The sequence below is a fragment of the Lampetra planeri genome, chromosome 7 (genome assembly GCF_965212315.1).
Source record: "Lampetra planeri chromosome 7, kcLamPlan1.2.h2, whole genome shotgun sequence".
NCBI classification, from domain to species: Eukaryota; Metazoa; Chordata; class Hyperoartia; order Petromyzontiformes; family Petromyzontidae; genus Lampetra; species Lampetra planeri.
This window is the reverse complement of record NC_136113.1, coordinates 8,649,115-8,668,189: the sequence shown is the minus strand read 5'-3', so window position 1 is coordinate 8,668,189 and position 19,075 is coordinate 8,649,115. Positions and strand designations below refer to the sequence as shown.

Sequence of the window (19,075 nt, the reverse complement as noted above, 5' to 3'; positions counted from 1 at the left end):
GATGTAAGGTTCATACCAAATGAAAAGTCTTAGCTTCTGGTTGTCACGTGCAGAAAATACAATATCCAGCACATGTAATTTGTTCAAATTTGTGATTCTTAAATTTCCATTTTACACTCTTAATGAAAAGGGAGAATTTTCTAAGCGACAGTGCCGCATAGTGGTGATGCATGGGAAGAAATTAACGCGAGACCCGTCAAGCAGAGAGCCAGCGTACTTACACAAGCTACATGAAGAGTGCAAGAATTGTTATGTAAAAAAAACGACAATACCTTTTCAGCCATTGCATTTAAGCACTGTATTACTGCAAGTTGCCCAAGTCACAGCAAACATTGTTTAGGGTTCATTAGGTTCAAATCCAACAGTCTACGTAAAGAATATTATCAAGGCTACCAAGAGCAGTGGAAGAAATGCCCAAGTCCATTCCCAGTTTAACATTTACTGTTCAAATATTTTGCAGGTGGATCTTGTTGGGCAGAGTATTTTCGATTTTACCCATCCATGTGACCATGAAGAAATTAAAGAAATACTCTCATGCAAACAAGGTAAGAGTTTACCAGCAGTATTTCTATAACTCTGGTTCATAATTAACTCTGCAGTGGATCTCCAGAACTCTGCGGTTTGACGGTGTTTGTAATTCTGGATAATGACATAATAGAGCATGTCCTCAGAAGATTATAGATACCAAAATTCCTCGCTGCGTTGCTTGTTTGCTTTAGATGATTCCAAAATTATAAGGTCATACTTATCGTTGCCAAATGGGGAAAAGACATCATGTACGACAGATAAAGCAGGGGAAAATATCCAGCGGATGGTTTTCTCTCATGGGTATAGATTATACAACGAATGGGGATCAATGCGATTGTTGCATTGGAAATACTTTGCTTGTTACTTAAAATGTATACGGCATTAATTTTTATGCATGCAATGATATTAACACATTGCACTTGTACAATGATTAAAATATGAGAGCTTGAATGTTTAATGCCGCATGTCCTGCCTGATCATTTTACTTAACAGTGCATACGTTGCTTAGTTACTATTTTTAGTAAAGGGTTAATTCGCTGCAATTGCTTGCTCGCACAACTGCCGGGGGGAGGGAGGCAATCCACGAGAAGATATAATAAAGTCGTCTACAGTGGCCGAACATCTTGGAAGAGGCGGCAGGAGCCCTGACTTTACTCCATCGCACGGACCTGCGGATCAACTAAATCTTCAACACTGTTGACGTATAAAAAAAAGAATACCCTTATACAGCCGTACTGTTACGTAGCATGCGTCTGAAGTCTTGTCTCAGATGAGTTGTTGCATTATACCCACTAGGACGTTTTGCAATGCGAATCTCGTTTAAGCCATCAAGGCTTTTGTAACTCCCAGCAGAAACACATTCATTTGCGATTGCGAAACAGGTGGCGTCGAATTTGTTTTGCTCTCTGCTCATTGTTATAGAATACACGAGCTCCTTTGTCAGTGGTGTCTTTCTTTTTTAATGTTTCTGTTCACAGAGGCCTTGAGGCCCAAAACACAAAGCAGCCGGTGAAACAAAGCAACATTTAAGTTGAAATAGATACTAGTTACTGCGTTTCTTCAATTGAGTGCATCAAAATGTGTCAGAAATGTCATATTCAACTGGTATGCACATGTGTTTTGGTTGATTTATATAATAGAGTAAATGTGCATTATCTCCTTTGGTATTCTATAAAGTGGCATGGGTATGCCCTCATCCAGCAGTGGATTGATAAGAGGGCTGTACGTGTATGTTATTATTGTATTGGTTGGAAATGTTGGATAAAAAAAATCCACTTTCATTTCCCCCAGGTTCGGCAAAAAAAAATAAAGAGACCCCAACTGAAATTGACTTTCTGATGCGTATGAAGTGCACTGTCACGAGCCGGGGCAGAACTGTCAACCTGAAATCTGCGTCATGGAAGGTATGCTCACTCCACAACGCACAATTGTATGATATATATATATCACACAATTGTATGATATATATATATCATACAATTGTATGATATATATAATTGTATGATATATATATATCATATATATATCATACAATTGTATGATATATATATCCACATATACCTTAAAATACCAAAAAACACGGATATATTAGATTTCCTGGAATAAAAGTCGCTTTAGAAAGTAAGATGCATACCAGATTTTTGCCCGGTGTCAATATAGTTATCCACATCTGGCCCCACAAACACACACAAGCTTACTGGATTTTAAGATGCACTCCCACTTTTTTTTTTATTAAAAATGCCAAAGGGGGATTTGGGGGGAGGGAGTTTGTATTTTAATTAGGAGAACACGGTGTATTTTGGTTTAGCCTTCCATGTCCAAATACGTAATTTTCTTTTCGTAGGCTTGTGAACAATTAGTATGTGACCTAAGTTTATGTATTTATGATTCAAGGTGCTCAACTGCAGTGGGCACCAGAAGGTGTGTGGCAGCAGCAACTCGACACAAACGGAAAGTTCCCGTGGCTTCAAAGACCCGGCACAAACTTATTTAGTCCTCATATGCCAGCCCATCCCACATCCTGCCGAGTTGGAGGCTCCTCTGGACAGCCACACCTTTCTCAGCCGCCACACCCTGGACATGAAGTTCTCCTATTGTGATGACAGGTTTGGAAAGTTCGAGCGCTTCATGCTTTGTTGCCATCTCCACCGATTGTTGACATGTACAGTATAATGCTTGGATGTTGCCCAAGGATGACATTGCAATGTGAAAGTAACTTGTAAGAAAGTATGTGGGTATTTTTCGATTTAAAGCTTTCGTGACTGCAGGGATTCATCTTCTTGGTTCTTTCGGTAAAGTCACGTAGAAGGGAAGTAATAAAATAATAAAAATAAAACATAATAAAACAATTCTCACGACGTTTCGGCCACAACGCAAGCAGCCGTCCTCAGGCGAAGAATGAGAACATTATCAAGCTAGGAGCTTATATAGGTGTTGCGAGGAGGAGCGCCTTAACAAAAGAATGTGCATATGAAGAGGAATTTAGCATACCAATGGACAATGCGTAGGAGGTGGGCGGAGGGGTTTCAAAGTCCCATTATGCCCATGCATTATGCAGGATCAACAGCACCACGGGGGGGCGCAAGGAACAGCGTTAATAAAGGAAAGGAATGTTAGTGATATGTAGCTGCATTTACCAAACAACCACGTAGAAAACCAAAGTAAAAACTACATAAAAAAAATAATAATAAAAAAAATTATATAAACTGAAACTTACTATACTCTACAATAAGCTGAGTTACTAACAACAAATAATAAATTACAATTCTACGTCGTAAGAAGTATATAATATACTTCCATCTAAACTTTATTCTCTTAGCATATACAGTACTATATACTGCCATAGATAAACCCAACATTAAATTATATACTGTATTGCTGTAAACCACCCTATACTTTATACATTTTAATATAACACTATGTATTATTCAACTCACCCTAATGTGTATCGAAATGGTTTATTACGTCCTTCCAATGATTGCTAAGCCTGAATCCATCTTCTCGGTTAAAATTGTCTCTGTGTTTGTATATGTGAATCGCCTCATGAACGAATCTCTCATGATAGCCAGATGGCTTGCAGAGAACCTCCGTCTTGGAAAAGTCAATGTCATGTGAGCCCACTGAGTTGTAACAGTGGTCTGCCACGGCTGAGGTGTTTGTCCTACCGTGTTTTAGATCAGCTTTATGTTCACGAATGCGGTCTGAGACGTGTCGTTTGGTTTCCCCAATGTAACTGCTACCACAGAGGCAACTTAGTTTGTAGATGCCAGGGTACTGTATGTCTGGAATCACATCTTTTACAGATGGTACCAGATCACGGATTTTATGTACTGTGTTGAATCGGACCTGGATCTTGTGTTTAATCAGGATTTTGGAGATCTTTTTTGTGACCCCAGCAATGTAGGGTAAGGTGATGGTCTTGAAAGGCTCCTCAACAGGATCTTTCTTGATGGTTGGAGTGATGGCTTTGCGGATTGTGTAGTCGGAGTAACCATTAGCCTTAAGAGCTTGGCGTACGTGTTTGAGTTCACTGGAAATGTGTTCATGGTCGGAGATGCATTGGGCTCTATGATATAGAGTCTTGATGAGGGAATTCTTCTGGGATGGATGGTGGTGGGAATCCGGTTTTAGATAAGCATCCGTGTGGGTGGCTTACCTGTAGACAGAGTGGCTCATTGAACCATCAGGTCTCCTTTTGATTAGGACATCCAAAAAGGGTAGCTTGCCATCATTTTCGACTTCCATGGTGAATCTGATGGCTGGGTGTATGGAATTGATGTGGTCGAGAAATTGGTCTAGAGCAGGCCGGCCATGTGGCCAGATGACAAAAGTGTCGTCTACGTACCTCTTCCATAAGGTCGGGCGTAGAGTGGCAGTCTGGATGGCGTCCGTCTCAAATTTCTCCATGAAGATGTTGGCTACAACCGGAGATAGGGGGGAGCCCATTGGGGTGCCCTCAATTTGCTTGTAGAAGGTTCCATTCCAGGTGAAGTATGTATTGGTTAAGCAGTGTCTCACCAGGGGGGGTACCCCAGCATTTAGTCCTTGATGAACCAAGTCTTCAATGATTGCGATGGTGTCAGGCACAGGCACCTTGGTGAACAAGGAAACCACATCAAAACTGACAAGCAGGTCGTCTGGGGACAGGGCAATCCCCTTGATTGTCGATACCAGGTCAGTAGAGTTTAGTACTGCAGAGGTGGTTTTTCCAGTGAAAGGCCGTAGGATTTCGGACAAAAAACGAGCCAGTTTGTAAGTGGCGGAGTTGATAGTAGAGACAATGGGACGAAGAGGTGTATCTTCTTTATGTATCTTTGGCAAGCCGTACAATCTTGGTGGCCTGGCTGCAGAAGGTTTCAACGAGAACTGTTTGGTCTGATCAATTAATGCGGTTGAAGCAGAAATGATGTTGTTGGTTTTGGAGACGAGGCTGTTGGTGGGGTCTCTTTTTATTTTTGTATAGCTGCCATCGTTGAGTAGTTCTTGAATTTTGTTGTTGTATTCTATTTTGTCCATGATGACAGTGGCATTGCCTTTGTCGGCTGAGAGGATGACAATGTCATCCCTCTTTTTTTTTTTTAAAAAGAGGGACAATGTCATCCCTCTTTTTTTTTTTTTAAAAAGAGGGATGACATTGTCATCCTGTCAGCCGACAAAGGCAATGCCACTGTCATCATGGACAAAATAGAATACAACAACAAAATTCAAGAACTACTCAACGATGGCAGCTATACAAAAATAAAAAGAGACCCCACCAACAGCCTCGTCTCCAAAACCAACAACATCATTTCTGCTTCAACCGCATTAATTGATCAGACCAAACAGTTCTCGTTGAAACCTTCTGCAGCCAGGCCACCAAGATTGTACGGCTTGCCAAAGATACATAAAGAAGATACACCTCTTCGTCCCATTGTCTCTACTATCAACTCCGCCACTTACAAACTGGCTCGTTTTTTGTCCGAAATCCTACGGCCTTTCACTGGAAAAACCACCTCTGCAGTACTAAACTCTACTGACCTGGTATCGACAATCAAGGGGATTGCCCTGTCCCCAGACGACCTGCTTGTCAGTTTTGATGTGGTTTCCTTGTTCACCAAGGTGCCTGTGCCTGACACCATCGCAATCATTGAAGACTTGGTTCATCAAGGACTAAATGCTGGGGTACCCCCCCTGGTGAGACACTGCTTAACCAATACATACTTCACCTGGAATGGAACCTTCTACAAGCAAATTGAGGGCACCCCAATGGGCTCCCCCCTATCTCCGGTTGTAGCCAACATCTTCATGGAGAAATTTGAGACGGACGCCATCCAGACTGCCACTCTACGCCCGACCTTATGGAAGAGGTACGTAGACGACACTTTTGTCATCTGGCCACATGGCCGGCCTGCTCTAGACCAATTTCTCGACCACATCAATTCCATACACCCAGCCATCAGATTCACCATGGAAGTCGAAAATGATGGCAAGCTACCCTTTTTGGATGTCCTAATCAAAAGGAGACCTGATGGTTCAATGAGCCACTCTGTCTACAGGAAAGCCACCCACACGGATGCTTATCTAAAACCGGATTCCCACCACCATCCATCCCAGAAGAATTCCCTCATCAAGACTCTATATCATAGAGCCCAATGCATCTCCGACCATGAACACATTTCCAGTGAACTCAAACACGTACGCCAAGCTCTTAAGGCTAATGGTTACTCCGACTACACAATCCGCAAAGCCATCACTCCAACCATCAAGAAAGATCCTGTTGAGGAGCCTTTCAAGACCATCACCTTACCCTACATTGCTGGGGTCACAAAAAAGATCTCCAAAATCCTGATTAAACACAAGATCCAGGTCCGATTCAACACAGTACATAAAATCCGTGATCTGGTACCATCTGTAAAAGATGTGATTCCAGACATACAGTACCCTGGCGTCTACAAACTAAGTTGCCTCTGTGGTAGCAGTTACATTGGGGAAACCAAACGACACGTCTCAGACCGCATTCGTGAACATAAAGCTGATCTAAAACACGGTAGGACAAACACCTCAGCCGTGGCAGACCACTGTTACAACTCAGTGGGCTCACATGACATTGACTTTTCCAAGACGGAGGTTCTCTGCAAGCCATCTGGCTATCATGAGAGATTCGTTCATGAGGCGATTCACATATGCAAACACAGAGACAATTTTAACCGAGAAGATGGATTCAGGCTTAGCAATCATTGGAAGGACGTAATAAACCATTTCGATACACATTAGGGTGAGTTGAATAATACATAGTGTTATATTAAAATGTATAAAGTATAGGGTGGTTTACAGCAATACAGTATATAATTTAATGTTGGGTTTATCTATGGCAGTATATAGTACTGTATATGCTAAGAGAATAAAGTTTAGATGGAAGTATATTATATACTTCTTACGACGTAGAATTGTAATTTATTATTTGTTGTTAGTAACTCAGCTTATTGTAGAGTATAGTAAGTTTCAGTTTATATATTTTTTTATTATTATTTTTTTTTATGTAGTTTTTACTTTGGTTTTCTACGTGGTTGTTTGGTAAATGCAGCTACATATCACTAACATTCCTTTCCTTTATTAACGCTGTTCCTTGCGCCCCCCCGTGGTGCTGTTGATCCTGCATAATGCATGGGCATAATGGGACTTTGAAACCCCTCCGCCCACCTCCTACGCATTGTCCATTGGTATGCTAAATTCCTCTTCATATGCACATTCTTTTGTTAAGGCGCTCCTCCTCGCAACACCTATATAAGCTCCTAGCTTGATAATGTTCTCATTCTTCGCCTGAGGACGGCTGCTTGCGTTGTGGCCGAAACGTCGTGAGAATTGTTTTATTATGTTTTATTTTTATTATTTTATTACTTCCCTTCTACGTGACTTTACCGAAAGAACCAAGAAGATGATATGTGGGTATTGCAGATTATGAGCTTTGGATATTTACTGTAGATACTGTATAGGATCATTTTGGCCACAAGACAAATTTCCATCAATATATTTTTACAATTTTGTAACATGTGAGATATAGATTTAAAATTATACAGCACTGGAATGGAATGAGAGAATACGTAGTTAACTAAAGTCGGCAGCTTACCTTGGTTACATTTTAGAGGACTTGGAGGTTATTTTTGTTGCAAGAATATGTACTGAACGGTTTAAAATGATTGCTTATGTTATAGTCTGGGCACTATTTCCATTTTAAAATGTTTGCCTTGCAGACCCTGGAAAATACCCTCATATTCTCTTTCACCAGTGCCAATGGTCGTGTTTGCACGTAATTCAGTAAATATTGTATTCATGTAATATTAGTTCATGTAATCGTCTCATGTTTAATACTCATTGTGAAGCTTTGTTTAGCATCAGAATGTGAATGAAAGAAAGTGAATAATGTAACTGACCATATTGAACCTTGTATTTTTAACATATAGTTTGATTAAATGTTTTCTTTTTTAGAGTCGTTGACCTGATTGGATATCGTCCAGAGGAGCTTTTGGGAAAGTCTGTGTATGAATACTATCATGCATTAGACTCTGATAACATTACCAAAAGCCACCATAGCTGTAAGTATTGGATTTTCATTCATTTTGATGATTAAAATGTTGAAGTCAAATGACATATATCTTCCTGCTCAGTATGAGCAATGTTCTGGTGGTCATCTCTGTTCGTGGCCCTGACCCTAATGGTGATTTCACATTCCTGTGGCCGTGGTTTCTTGTTAGTTGGGATGACCATTGTTGGCTTATTACAAAATAATCATTTCCAGCCCTTTTAAAATGTACTTCTGAATGAAGGCATTCACATGCGGTGTGGGTCAATGGGTTTGTTTTACCATACTTCACCATCCTGGTTAGTGTGGGTTGATGAAGGGGGAATCAAACCCAGGTTACCAGGATCAGAGTGCAGAACACAAACCACTATACCACAGCTCCCCGAGAGATGATTTATTAGCTGGATTAAAATCAAAGCACGAAACATTGCATGTGTGTTTTTTTTTTTCCACATTTTGAAATGGTGCAAAATACTTGTTTTGTATTCCTTTGGATATGCTTTCATATCATATACAGCCTAATAAGGGGAATAACTTAAAAAAAACAAAGTAATGGTTATATTTATCTTCAGAGTGACATTTTGTTGTGTAATGTAACTTTATATGTACTTCGTTTTATAACAAATGTCATTGAGCATAAACTGCATTTCATAAAAATGTCTATGTAACCTTGTGGTATTGCTTTTTTTTTGTATTGTCTCAGTGTTTTCAAAGGGACAGGCAAAGACCGGGCAGTACCGCATGTTGGCCAAACATGGTGGCTACGTTTGGGTGCAGACGCAAGCCTCTGTCATTTACAACAGCCGCAGTGCTCAGCCGCAGTCGGTTGTCTGCATCCACTACGTGCTAAGGTACGAACGGATGTGTTTCTTAGAAATTACACAGCGGTGATTTATAGCGAACGTTACAGTAAGTCAAAAAAAGCGATCATTCATCACCTTGGGAATTATCACGTCATTGTGTGATAATTATAGGCAACAGTATTCTCATATCAAAAGTAATAAAGATAGATTATCGGCTTGTTAAAATTATGCTTGTCGCAAAGTTCATAATTGAACCGTGTGTAATTTGCACGCTTCTCATCTCCAGTGGGGTAGAGGAGAACAAGACCATCTTCTCTTTGGAGCAGACGGAGCGGCTCTTCAAGCTGCAGGACACGGCGCAGGGGGCTGAGGGCGAGGCGTGCCCAAGAGAGGCACCCCAAACAGTTGACAGTGGCCGGCTGTACGCCATGCTCAAGGAGGAGCCCGATGAGTTGGCTCAGCTGGCGCCAACTCCTGGCGACACCATCGTGCCCCTTGAATTCAACAGCACCGGTAAGGTTGACATGCTATGTCAAGGGCTTGCATGACTACATTCAGGTCAAAGTTTAAAGTACGTCTCTGCTTGGGTGGAATGGGGTAATACTGCCCTCTACTGTGTGGGTCAGAGGTCACGTGATAGGATCTTTATGTACATCTGTGATAGTTGCTTGAATGGGCTGTTCCCACTCCTCTGCAGAAGATCTAAATTGATGATTTGTCTTATGATATGATGCCAATAGCACAATTGGAATAGAATTTGAAATATTCATATACACATGTATAAAGTATGTCTTATAAATAGGTATTTCCCTATTCCAGCGAGAATGAGATAATATAGTTAGTTGGTGGCTCTAGGCCAATGGTGGAAGTTTCTTCTTCCTAAGGCCTTAGGACATTATCTCTGGCATGACCATCGTTGACTTCCAACAAAGTGATATTCATTTCATTGAACCCAGTCAAGTTAACTCTCAACAGACATTAAAACTGTCAACCTTCCGATTTCTAGTCTTGCAGCTCTGGCACTATAACCAGTGCCAGCTTAGCTAAATACATTCTCTGCTCACAAGCCCAATGGATTTGTGAGTTTGACATCTTAATGAGAAGAAAATAATGAAACAACTTCTGAGAGGGTTTTGTGTATATGCACACAAAGTTCAGTATTTTTCAAATGAATAACTCCTAACTTGAATGCATATCGATGTTATGGTGAGGTTAATTTGCAAACTCATTGATTTTCAACATGAGGCTGTTAATGGTGTGGCAGAGAATGTTCTCAGCATCAAAATGTTTTTACAGATGTAATGTTGGATCTGTTGCACGTAAAATACTTCACGGATAAAGTAGCCCATAGCATTTAATAAACGGTGTGTTTGTGCTTGTCATGCAGCAACATTAAACATGAACCGATACAATGTATATACCTTAGAAATAGTTTTAACTTAGCAGGAATGTGCGCGTTGGACTGTGTTGTGTCGCTTTTTGCCGCACACAGGTTGTGGGTTACAGAATTACAACCCCGCGCCTCTCTGCGACGACGCGACTCGGTGTGGCCCAGACACGAAGAGGGCCGCCAGGCCGGCACCGACTGACTCAGGAGACACACAAGTGTCCGCTTTCACCGCACACCAAATGTCAACTCGCACATCAACGCCCAGCTCATCAGAGACGGGAAGCTCCTGTGTAAGTTCTAGATTTGAAGCTTTCGTGACTGCAAGGATTCATACTCTTAGTTTTTTCGGTAAAGTCACGTAGGTAAAAAATGAAATAAAAATTAATAAAAATAAAAGAATAATAATAATAAGTGACAATCACAGTGAGGTTTAATTTTTCTTATCTTTAACGTTACATGAGGAGTCTTTTTTATAATGCTCTTATTTTTTTTTTTTAGCAAATCATATCCTCAAACCCGAGGATATAAATTGTTTCCGAAGATCGTCAGGGTTTTAGGAAAGGTTTCTCTTTCATTGACCACATACGTACAAATTATGAATCATATTCTGGGAAAAACTAATGACTTTCAATTGACCATTTTGCCTAACCTTTGTACAATATGAAAAGGCATATGACTCAGAACAAATGAATGCAATCATCCATTCTCTCACAAACCAACGCTGCAGATGTTTATAATAATACATTCTTATTAGCACTTCATGCTAGGTACCACTGGAGGCACTGTACATCACTAAACAAATACAGTGGTCCCTCGGTTAACGATATTTATTGGTTCCACAAAACCATCGTTAATTGCAATTATCGTTAATTTAATATAGGAAATACACGTTAAAGGCTTAATTTGTACCAACATGTTCGGAAGTTGACCTTTTTCACCAACAAAAGCATTGATTCTAATATTTCAACATGCATGTTTAATCAATAAACGTTAGAAGAACAATAGAGGGTTAATATTCTTACATTAGGCTAAGAACGTTTATGTAAAAAAACTCATTACGTATTCAAGAGCTGCTTCCATAAGCAACACACATCACACGTTCAAAAGCTCGCCAGTTCGTCTCAAAAACATTCATAAAAGGGTGTTGCTGATTGTCTTAGGTCTGCCAAGTCCACATAGGAGTTTCTCCGATTGGCTGAAATGGACAGCCATGTGACATCTTAATCGAAATACATCATTAATAGAAACGATGGGACCCTATGGGAGGCAGATCGTTAATCTAAATATTGTTAATCAATGGCATCGTAAACTGAGGGACCACTGCATATAGTAGGTCAATGGGCACAAACAATGATGTCAGGTGTTTGGACCGATGATGGAGGAGTGGCCGTCGAGGAACGGAACGTGTCTGAGAGGACATCAATGGAGGAGATAGATCAATGAGATCATCTCGTGTGCAGATGCTTGGAGACGTATATTTCAGGATTGTGAGACATGGTGGCAGATTGGGGAGGCCTTCATCCAGCAGTGGATTGTTACTGCTGCTGATACATTTTTTCAGGACTAATAATGTGTTGTGCTTCACAGCCAGGAAGCCCAGAAGATTGCTATGCCAGCTGCAATGACCTGCGTGTGGAGTTAGTGGAGAAACTTTTTGCTAAAAGTACAGACATACAAAACTCTTACACTCAGGTAATGAAATCAATATTGACATTTCTGAAATGAAACTGTTGAAAGTTTGTCTGCACACATTTGATGCTGTCAGTGTTTGGGTAAAGCGTTTATTACATTCAGGATAATAATAATATGATTGTGGCTGGTGGAGTGATATGAGAGTACATTTTTATATGCTGGATATTTAAAAGGTGTGGTGCAGTGGCACAGTGGATAGCACTTGAAGTAGGCAACCTGAGTTCGATTCATAACCATGGCTTGAATTATATCTGAAATGGTCCTGGGCCCCCTTACCCCAATTTACACTCCCCGTGATGGTGAAACAATCCCGATAGTCAAAACAACATGGGGAAGCCATCATTCTGCACTTCCGATCAACACGGTTCGCTACATACGGTGCAAAATAAATAAACAATACATACATCCAGCAGTGGATTGAGATAATCCCTTGAATTATATATAGATACATATATATGTATGTAATAGAAACATTGTCAAATTGAGATAACAGTAAGCAATATGCACACAATATATTGTCCATTTTATTAATTTACCATTAGCTGTAATACAACCCTGTGAATTGGTATATAGCTTAAGCCAGGTATATGTCATTCAGTGTGCATGCCACGAGTTGTTCATGACCTGAAGAACAGAACAATTTGTAATGTAAAAACGATGTCCTTGCTTTTGGTTTGAAGCCACTGTTTTTTGTAATATTTCAATTGGTAAAGACCACGATTCTAGTGACGAATTCATTATGTCAAAGCAGCTGTTAGTGGGATAAAAGGCTGAACGTGCCCCATGTGGGCTGTGGGCCAAGATGATAAGTGAGCTGAGAAGACAACAGTAATGGGTTGGTCACTTCCCCAGAATGCCAGATGAGAAGGACCTTCCTAAGGTCACAACAGCAAACCTTTTGGGATACAAATACATGGTCCACAGCATAAGATATACGAAGAGCTTGTTTTTGTATTCTTTGTGGAGACTTTGCTTTCCCTATTTTGACAATATAAAATACATATAGCTATTTTTGTCAATCCACTGATGGATTAGGATCTGCCTTCCAACAATGCAAGTCATGGGGGCAATTTAACCATACTTCACCACTCTGGTCAGTGTGTATTGGTGAAGGTTATAAGCATATGATAATAGATTATTCCCCTTTTTTCTGGCACCAAAACAAGTGTTAAGATGTTAAAACACCAAACTGAAACCTTTTACAAGGAATCATGTCTGCATTAACCACAATGCTTGTGATCAGAATGCAAAAAAACATACTCTGATAATATATGCATTGTTCTTGAAACTGATTGGTCCACACCAGAGACAACTTTCTTTTGAGCCTCGTTTCAAACGGTGTTAGACAAGAGGACGCCAAAAGGCGTACATCATATTTTGGTACTGGCAAAGGAGGTCCCATGATGTGATGAGCATAGCAACAGCAGTGGATCAAATACACTGTAAATGCACCATCTTTCCGAGGGCATGAATCATTTGAAAAACACTCCGCTTAAAAAGGTATGGTTAAAACCTAATATGTATGTTTTTTGTGTTTTTGTTTAGGACGACTATAGTACAGTGGACCTTGAGATGGTTGCACCTTATATTCCAATGGACGGAGAAGATTTCCAGCTGTGTTCACTAAGCCTTCAGGAGCAAATGGCCACACCGTCACCCATGCAGCTTTCAAATGCATCACCAAATCCCCTGTCAAGAATGTACCAGCACTGTTGTCGTCAAGGATCATCCATAAAACTGCAGATACCATCCCACTCGCAGCAGCCACAGGCTGCATCCAAGCTTCCAGATGCATGGGCTTCGCAGGGCATCATCGTAACAAAGCCTGCCATATATAATGACAGCAGTTTCTATGGAGCCACAGATCAAGGCTTGGCTGCTGCTGGGAAATGTGGCAGTTCATGGCCATACAAATCAAACTCTTTTAGCAACTTATATGATGGGAAGCATTTCCTGGATGGTGAAAAAGGATTTAAGCGAGATGCTTCAGTGGCTGCACAGATGCAAATGTACCAAAGGTATAATTAAAATGTTTACATGTTTCATAAAAAATATTTGTATATTATTGAGGCTGAAGATAATTATTGAAAGTGCTTATTCTTTCTGCAGATGTTTGGGAAATCGCACACAGGACTTTGGACCTTGCAAACTTTCTCCCGAATTAAGTAACCTAAAGCGGAAGTGGCCTCTTGATGATGGAATACATTTCAAAAACCCGTATTCAGTAAGTTATAACCACATTGCTATGGTGTAATGGTGTCAATAAAACCATATGAATGCCAATGAGCTACAATTTTAATAATGCTTCTGCTGGTTGCCTTAGATTCAAGTATGTGAATGCTGTTTAAAGAAAATATAGTTATGCATATAGGACATTGTGAGGGAAAAAAACATCGTAATTATTCGACATTATACAAATCAAAATCAAGTGGCAAATTTCATATTTGTATTATGACATTTCAAGAGGCATCTTTGAGTATGACGTTTAAAAAAATTCGACAAATAAATTCGCTCGTGGCTGGAATTGGTGTTTCACATATTTGATTCACGGTAATCGGTGCCAAATGACAACTCCAATTAATTTGAAACTTGTTTGCAAAAATATTTAGCACATGGTGTATGAAGATGCAGCTGCCACCACATTGTCATCACACCCCCCGTGGAAACGCAGCAAGGTTTGGGATGACACGAGTGGAAAGGGAGTCCCACAGGCAAAATCTTTGTCATTTTCAAACATCAGAGGTAAGGTCACATTGCATCATACACTTTTACGAATACGATGCTGTAAATGAGCAATAGATGTGCTTGCATCGTTGCACTGTTCTGATTACATGTGTACATTTTCTACATTTTAGTGCCTTGCGACAACAAAACAAGTGACCAAACTGGCATGAGTCAACTGAAGGGCTTCAAGCCAACGCATTTGACCAGAGCATGTCCACCACTTCAACAGCAGTATTTGTCGACCTCAAAGCCTACAGGTTAGTTGTTACACTTATATCATATTCATGTGGAGCAGGATAACTGTGTATAATGACAAAGTGATTAATTGTGTGGATTTTTTTGATACCATTTGACTTAGCTGTTATACGTTTTCCTTCCTGCAGGATTGGCAAGTTGCTTACTTGGAAGATCATTTGAAGGTGTACATCTGCCAACGCTCACAAGTTATGAATGTGAAGTCAACGCTCCTGTCCAGGACATCCAGAACCTTCTGCAGGGAAAAGACCTTCTCATGGCTTTAGACCAGGCAACCTAAAATCATAGCCCGAAAATATGACGGAAATGAGATCACGTTTCTCTAACTTGCCATAACATTTCATAAGAACGCATTCGTATTTCACACTTTCAACGTGCTGATCCCAAGTATTTTCTTAGGCTGCTGGACATGCTTATCAAATATTCCATGCATATTAGGATTGGCTGTTTATTTTCAAGGGAAATAACTTGTTCCAGCAATGGGCAAGATTTGTTTAGTGCTTTCTATTTGCAAGACATCTTTACTATCTTTGTGACGACATTTATTTGCTGGTTTTAGGATATATTTCATTGTGTGCTATTGATGTAGGCATTAGTTGCGTGGCGCATGAATGACATCTGCCATCAATATACAGTAGTTACACTGATTGGCGCCATTGGACTTGGAGACGAAATAGGGCTGCTTTGCAGCATGTTACTCTAATGTGGCTAAGTTATTTAAATGTATTGTGCCTTTTTAAACTTCGTAACGTGGTCGCTTTTATACATTATGTTTGTGGAAATTATGTTAAAATTATGAATTCTATATTTAAGCTTTTCGCAACAATATTAGAATGTGTGCTACGTAGCGACTGTAATCACCTCGACTTCTTTTGCTGCAGGAAATGCTCCCAGTTAAACATTAGAATATGAATTTAAATCATATCGGTATAGCCTACACAAGGCTGCAATGTGAAGGTACCATTGGGAATGCCTTATAATAATTTAAGTTGATTCGAAAGTGGTGGTGGTTATAATCCATCACGTAGGCTTTGTGAGTACAGTAGTGGAGGAAGCATTCACTACTTCCACACTTCGTCTGCACTTTGTGCTCCCATATAGTAAAGGGTGCGGTGGAGACACTAGATTTGACTGACACACTTCACTACACGTAGGACAAGTCGAATTAATGTAGGGTTTTGCAATATGTATATTAATTTCCCCTCCCCCGTTTAAAATTTATGAACATCAATATCAGTGATTTGACTTTTAAATGCTAGTTGAGAATGTATGACTTGGTTTATTGTTTGACATGTTAACATGCACACTGCTCGCAAAGATAATTAACAGGCATTTATACAAGTTGTATACTGAAGCAGTAGTGGCGATTAACCTGGAAAATTAGCATAGCATAATGAATATATTTCTTACCTGCCATATTTACTTTATTTATAAAATTACACTGGAAGCAAAGTAGCTTTCAAAGCCATAGTGTTGAGCAGAAATAGGATGCATATGTTTTGTTACATCAATACAGATTTACTTACAACTAAATATAGAAAATTGCTTTCTGTATTGTTCAATACCGTACTATAATTCTTTAATTGTTTGTATTCAACTTTTGATACATCTGTGCCTTAAGGTTTGGTGATTACCGGTCAGTATTGGCCTTTATTTTAAAGAGAAGTTGCTGTTGTCACAATATTGCAACTGAAAGCAAGTTGTATTTTTTCCCACTAGTGTGTGGCAGGTTGGGGAATCTGGAACTTGGTGGTTCATAAGAGCATTATCATGGGAATTTAGTTTCACATATTAAGCCATTTATCACGTGGTCACTTTTTATAGCTGTAGTTTCAATGGTTAATATAGTATACATCATTTGCGTTAACACTTTGAATGTATGCGAATACAACCTTTTAAGAACAGTTTATTCAGAGACCTCCTTTACCAGTGGCAAAATATAGTGATAGGTTTTTTACCCTTTCAACTGGTACAAAAACTGACACCTTTATACCAGGCATATATATTTTGCTATATTTGTGCTATACTATAATTTGCCACTGGTAAAGGAGGTCTCATATTGTAAATGCTTACCCCGAATTCTCAATACTCTGATAGTGCGCTGTTTTTGAGTTGTACGCCTTTGGCGTCATCTGGTCCAACACCAATGGAGACTAGGCTCTAAGAAAAGCTGTCTCGGGTGTGGACCAATCAACTTCAAGGACAGTGCATATCATTATCATCATCAGAGTTGTTTCTTTTTGTTTGCATTTTGACTGCTTGTGTTGTGGTTATTGCAAACATGATGCCTTGTATAAAGGTGTCAGTTTTTGTACCAGTAGGAAAGGGTAAAAACCTATCACTATAGTTTATTCAGAGTTTATTGACTGTCATCTTAGATTTTTTTGGTGGGGGAAATATCGCTCTAGGTCATTACTGTCAGTTTAGTCCTCTTTGTTTTCATTGCTCTTGTGAAAATACTGAATGAGTTGAGAAGGAGCTTCGAGAAAGGACGTGAAAGTGTTAGAAAGATTCGGTGTCTAAATGTATTTAATAAAGCAATTACGTGAAAGGTTACAGGCAGAATATAACAATATATATATTCTAAAGTTATCTACTTTATATGTAAATGTCTCATTTGTAACTAAACACTGTTTTGTTGCTCACGCTTTGTTCACGACTATATACTACTTGTACATGTATATGCACTCTTCACACATCGGAGGCTGTGACATGCTATTGACTGACAAATGGGTTGTAACTTTGTTGAAAATTAGATGAGTTGGTTATCATTTTGGTTGAGGTCAACAATTTCAAGAGGTGGCAGCGACTTGTGGAGACCTTCATCCAGCAGTGGAATGATCATGGCTGATGATTAAGCTGTATCCTGTCAGAATGGCTCGTGTGTGTTTTGTGGGAGCTGGAGGGCGTCATCAAACTCATCAATGAGTGTTGTCTTTGGGCTGCTTTCCTGGCCAATACAATGTTAGTCATGTTTAACTCGCCAAATAAAAAAAACATTTTCATCGTTTGTGCAGTTTAATAGCATGCGTATATTTGATTAACACCTGTCCCTCATGTGCAAGCAATCCAATGTCATCCCTTTTTATGAGGCAGTACATATTTTATGTAGTTGCTTTTATGTGCAATCGTCCCTGTGTGCAAGAGATACACGGCATTGAGTGCAGCTTTATATTTGTATTGCAATATTTCATTAATATTTCTATATACGTGTCATTCTTAATGTACACTACATTGAAACAACCTGTATGGTTAAGGTGTCTATAACATGTTTTCTGTGTACTAAATCCAATAAAAAAAAACCTATGTTTACTGGAGTTTCTCATGTTCTTTGCAATCCAGAGGTCACCGGTTCGATCCCTCCCTGCGTAGCAGGTGAAACAATGGCACGTTTCTTACGTCCTCCCACCTACTCTCCACCCGCCAGTATTACACACAATAGCTAATGTACTGGCAGGCCGCATGCCGTGGGGTAAAGTGTAGCTATGGTACTCCCACTTCTTCTAGATTTTAAGTTTTCGTGACTGCAAGGATTCATACTCTTTGTTTTTTTCGGTAAAGTCATGTCGGTAAAAAAATTTAAATAACTTAAATCACGACGCTTCGGGCGCAACACAAGCGTCCTTCTTGAGGTGGGGACAACTTAGCGAAAGCACAACCGCTTAAGTGTGTCTCAGAGGTGGCTGTGACGAGTAATTATATAGTCGCGGGGGGATGTGGGAAACGTCGTGATTTAATTGTTTTTTACCTACGTGACTTTACCGAAAAAAAACAAAGAGTATGACTCCCACTTCCAATATATCAGGCCAGCATTGAAGAGTGGGCTAATACCAGCCACTAGAGGGAGCTCTCTACATTGGCGAAATAAATCAATTGGAGGGCTCCAACTTATAATGTATTTATTTAAACTCATTAACGTTGGTATGCCAAGTGAGCACTCTAAATTCAGCATCCAGATTCAAGAATCCATCGCTCTACTGCCATCTCTTGACCGCCTTGCACGAACCAGGCTCAAATGTGCTTAGCTTTCGAGATTTGTGTGACCCTAGATTCATTCAGGGTGATGTGACCGCTTTAAATGGGTACGCTTCTCTAGTAATGAATGAGAATAAAGAGATTGATACA

The 19,075-nt window shown here is 39.9% G+C and overlaps 1 protein-coding gene across 5 annotated transcripts in view; it reads left to right on the top strand.

Annotated features, from left to right (window-relative positions):
• The window catches only part of LOC144719903 (endothelial PAS domain-containing protein 1-like), a 31,439-nt gene extending 13,177 nt beyond the window's left edge, over positions 1-18,262 (top strand). For 3 of the 5 annotated variants that reach the window (XM_078596222.1, XM_078596219.1, XM_078596220.1), the window contains exons 4-16: positions 461-545; positions 1,819-1,931; positions 2,422-2,633; positions 7,993-8,099; positions 8,790-8,937; positions 9,176-9,402; positions 10,382-10,569; positions 11,867-11,971; positions 13,517-13,989; positions 14,081-14,195; positions 14,581-14,713; positions 14,827-14,952; positions 15,079-18,262. In XM_078596222.1, the coding sequence (XP_078452348.1) occupies positions 461-545; positions 1,819-1,931; positions 2,422-2,633; positions 7,993-8,099; positions 8,790-8,937; positions 9,176-9,402; positions 10,382-10,569; positions 11,867-11,971; positions 13,517-13,989; positions 14,081-14,195; positions 14,581-14,713; positions 14,827-14,952; positions 15,079-15,230 (2,184 nt within the window). In that variant the 3' untranslated portion in view covers positions 15,231-18,262. Of the gene's footprint in view, positions 1-460; positions 546-1,818; positions 1,932-2,421; positions 2,634-7,992; positions 8,100-8,789; positions 8,938-9,175; positions 9,403-10,381; positions 10,570-11,866; positions 11,972-13,516; positions 13,990-14,080; positions 14,196-14,576; positions 14,714-14,826; positions 14,953-15,078 lie in introns of those variants that run through there. The other 2 variants (XR_013585679.1, XM_078596221.1) reach the window with 2 other exon arrangements.
• Positions 18,263-19,075: the final 813 nt, after the last annotated feature.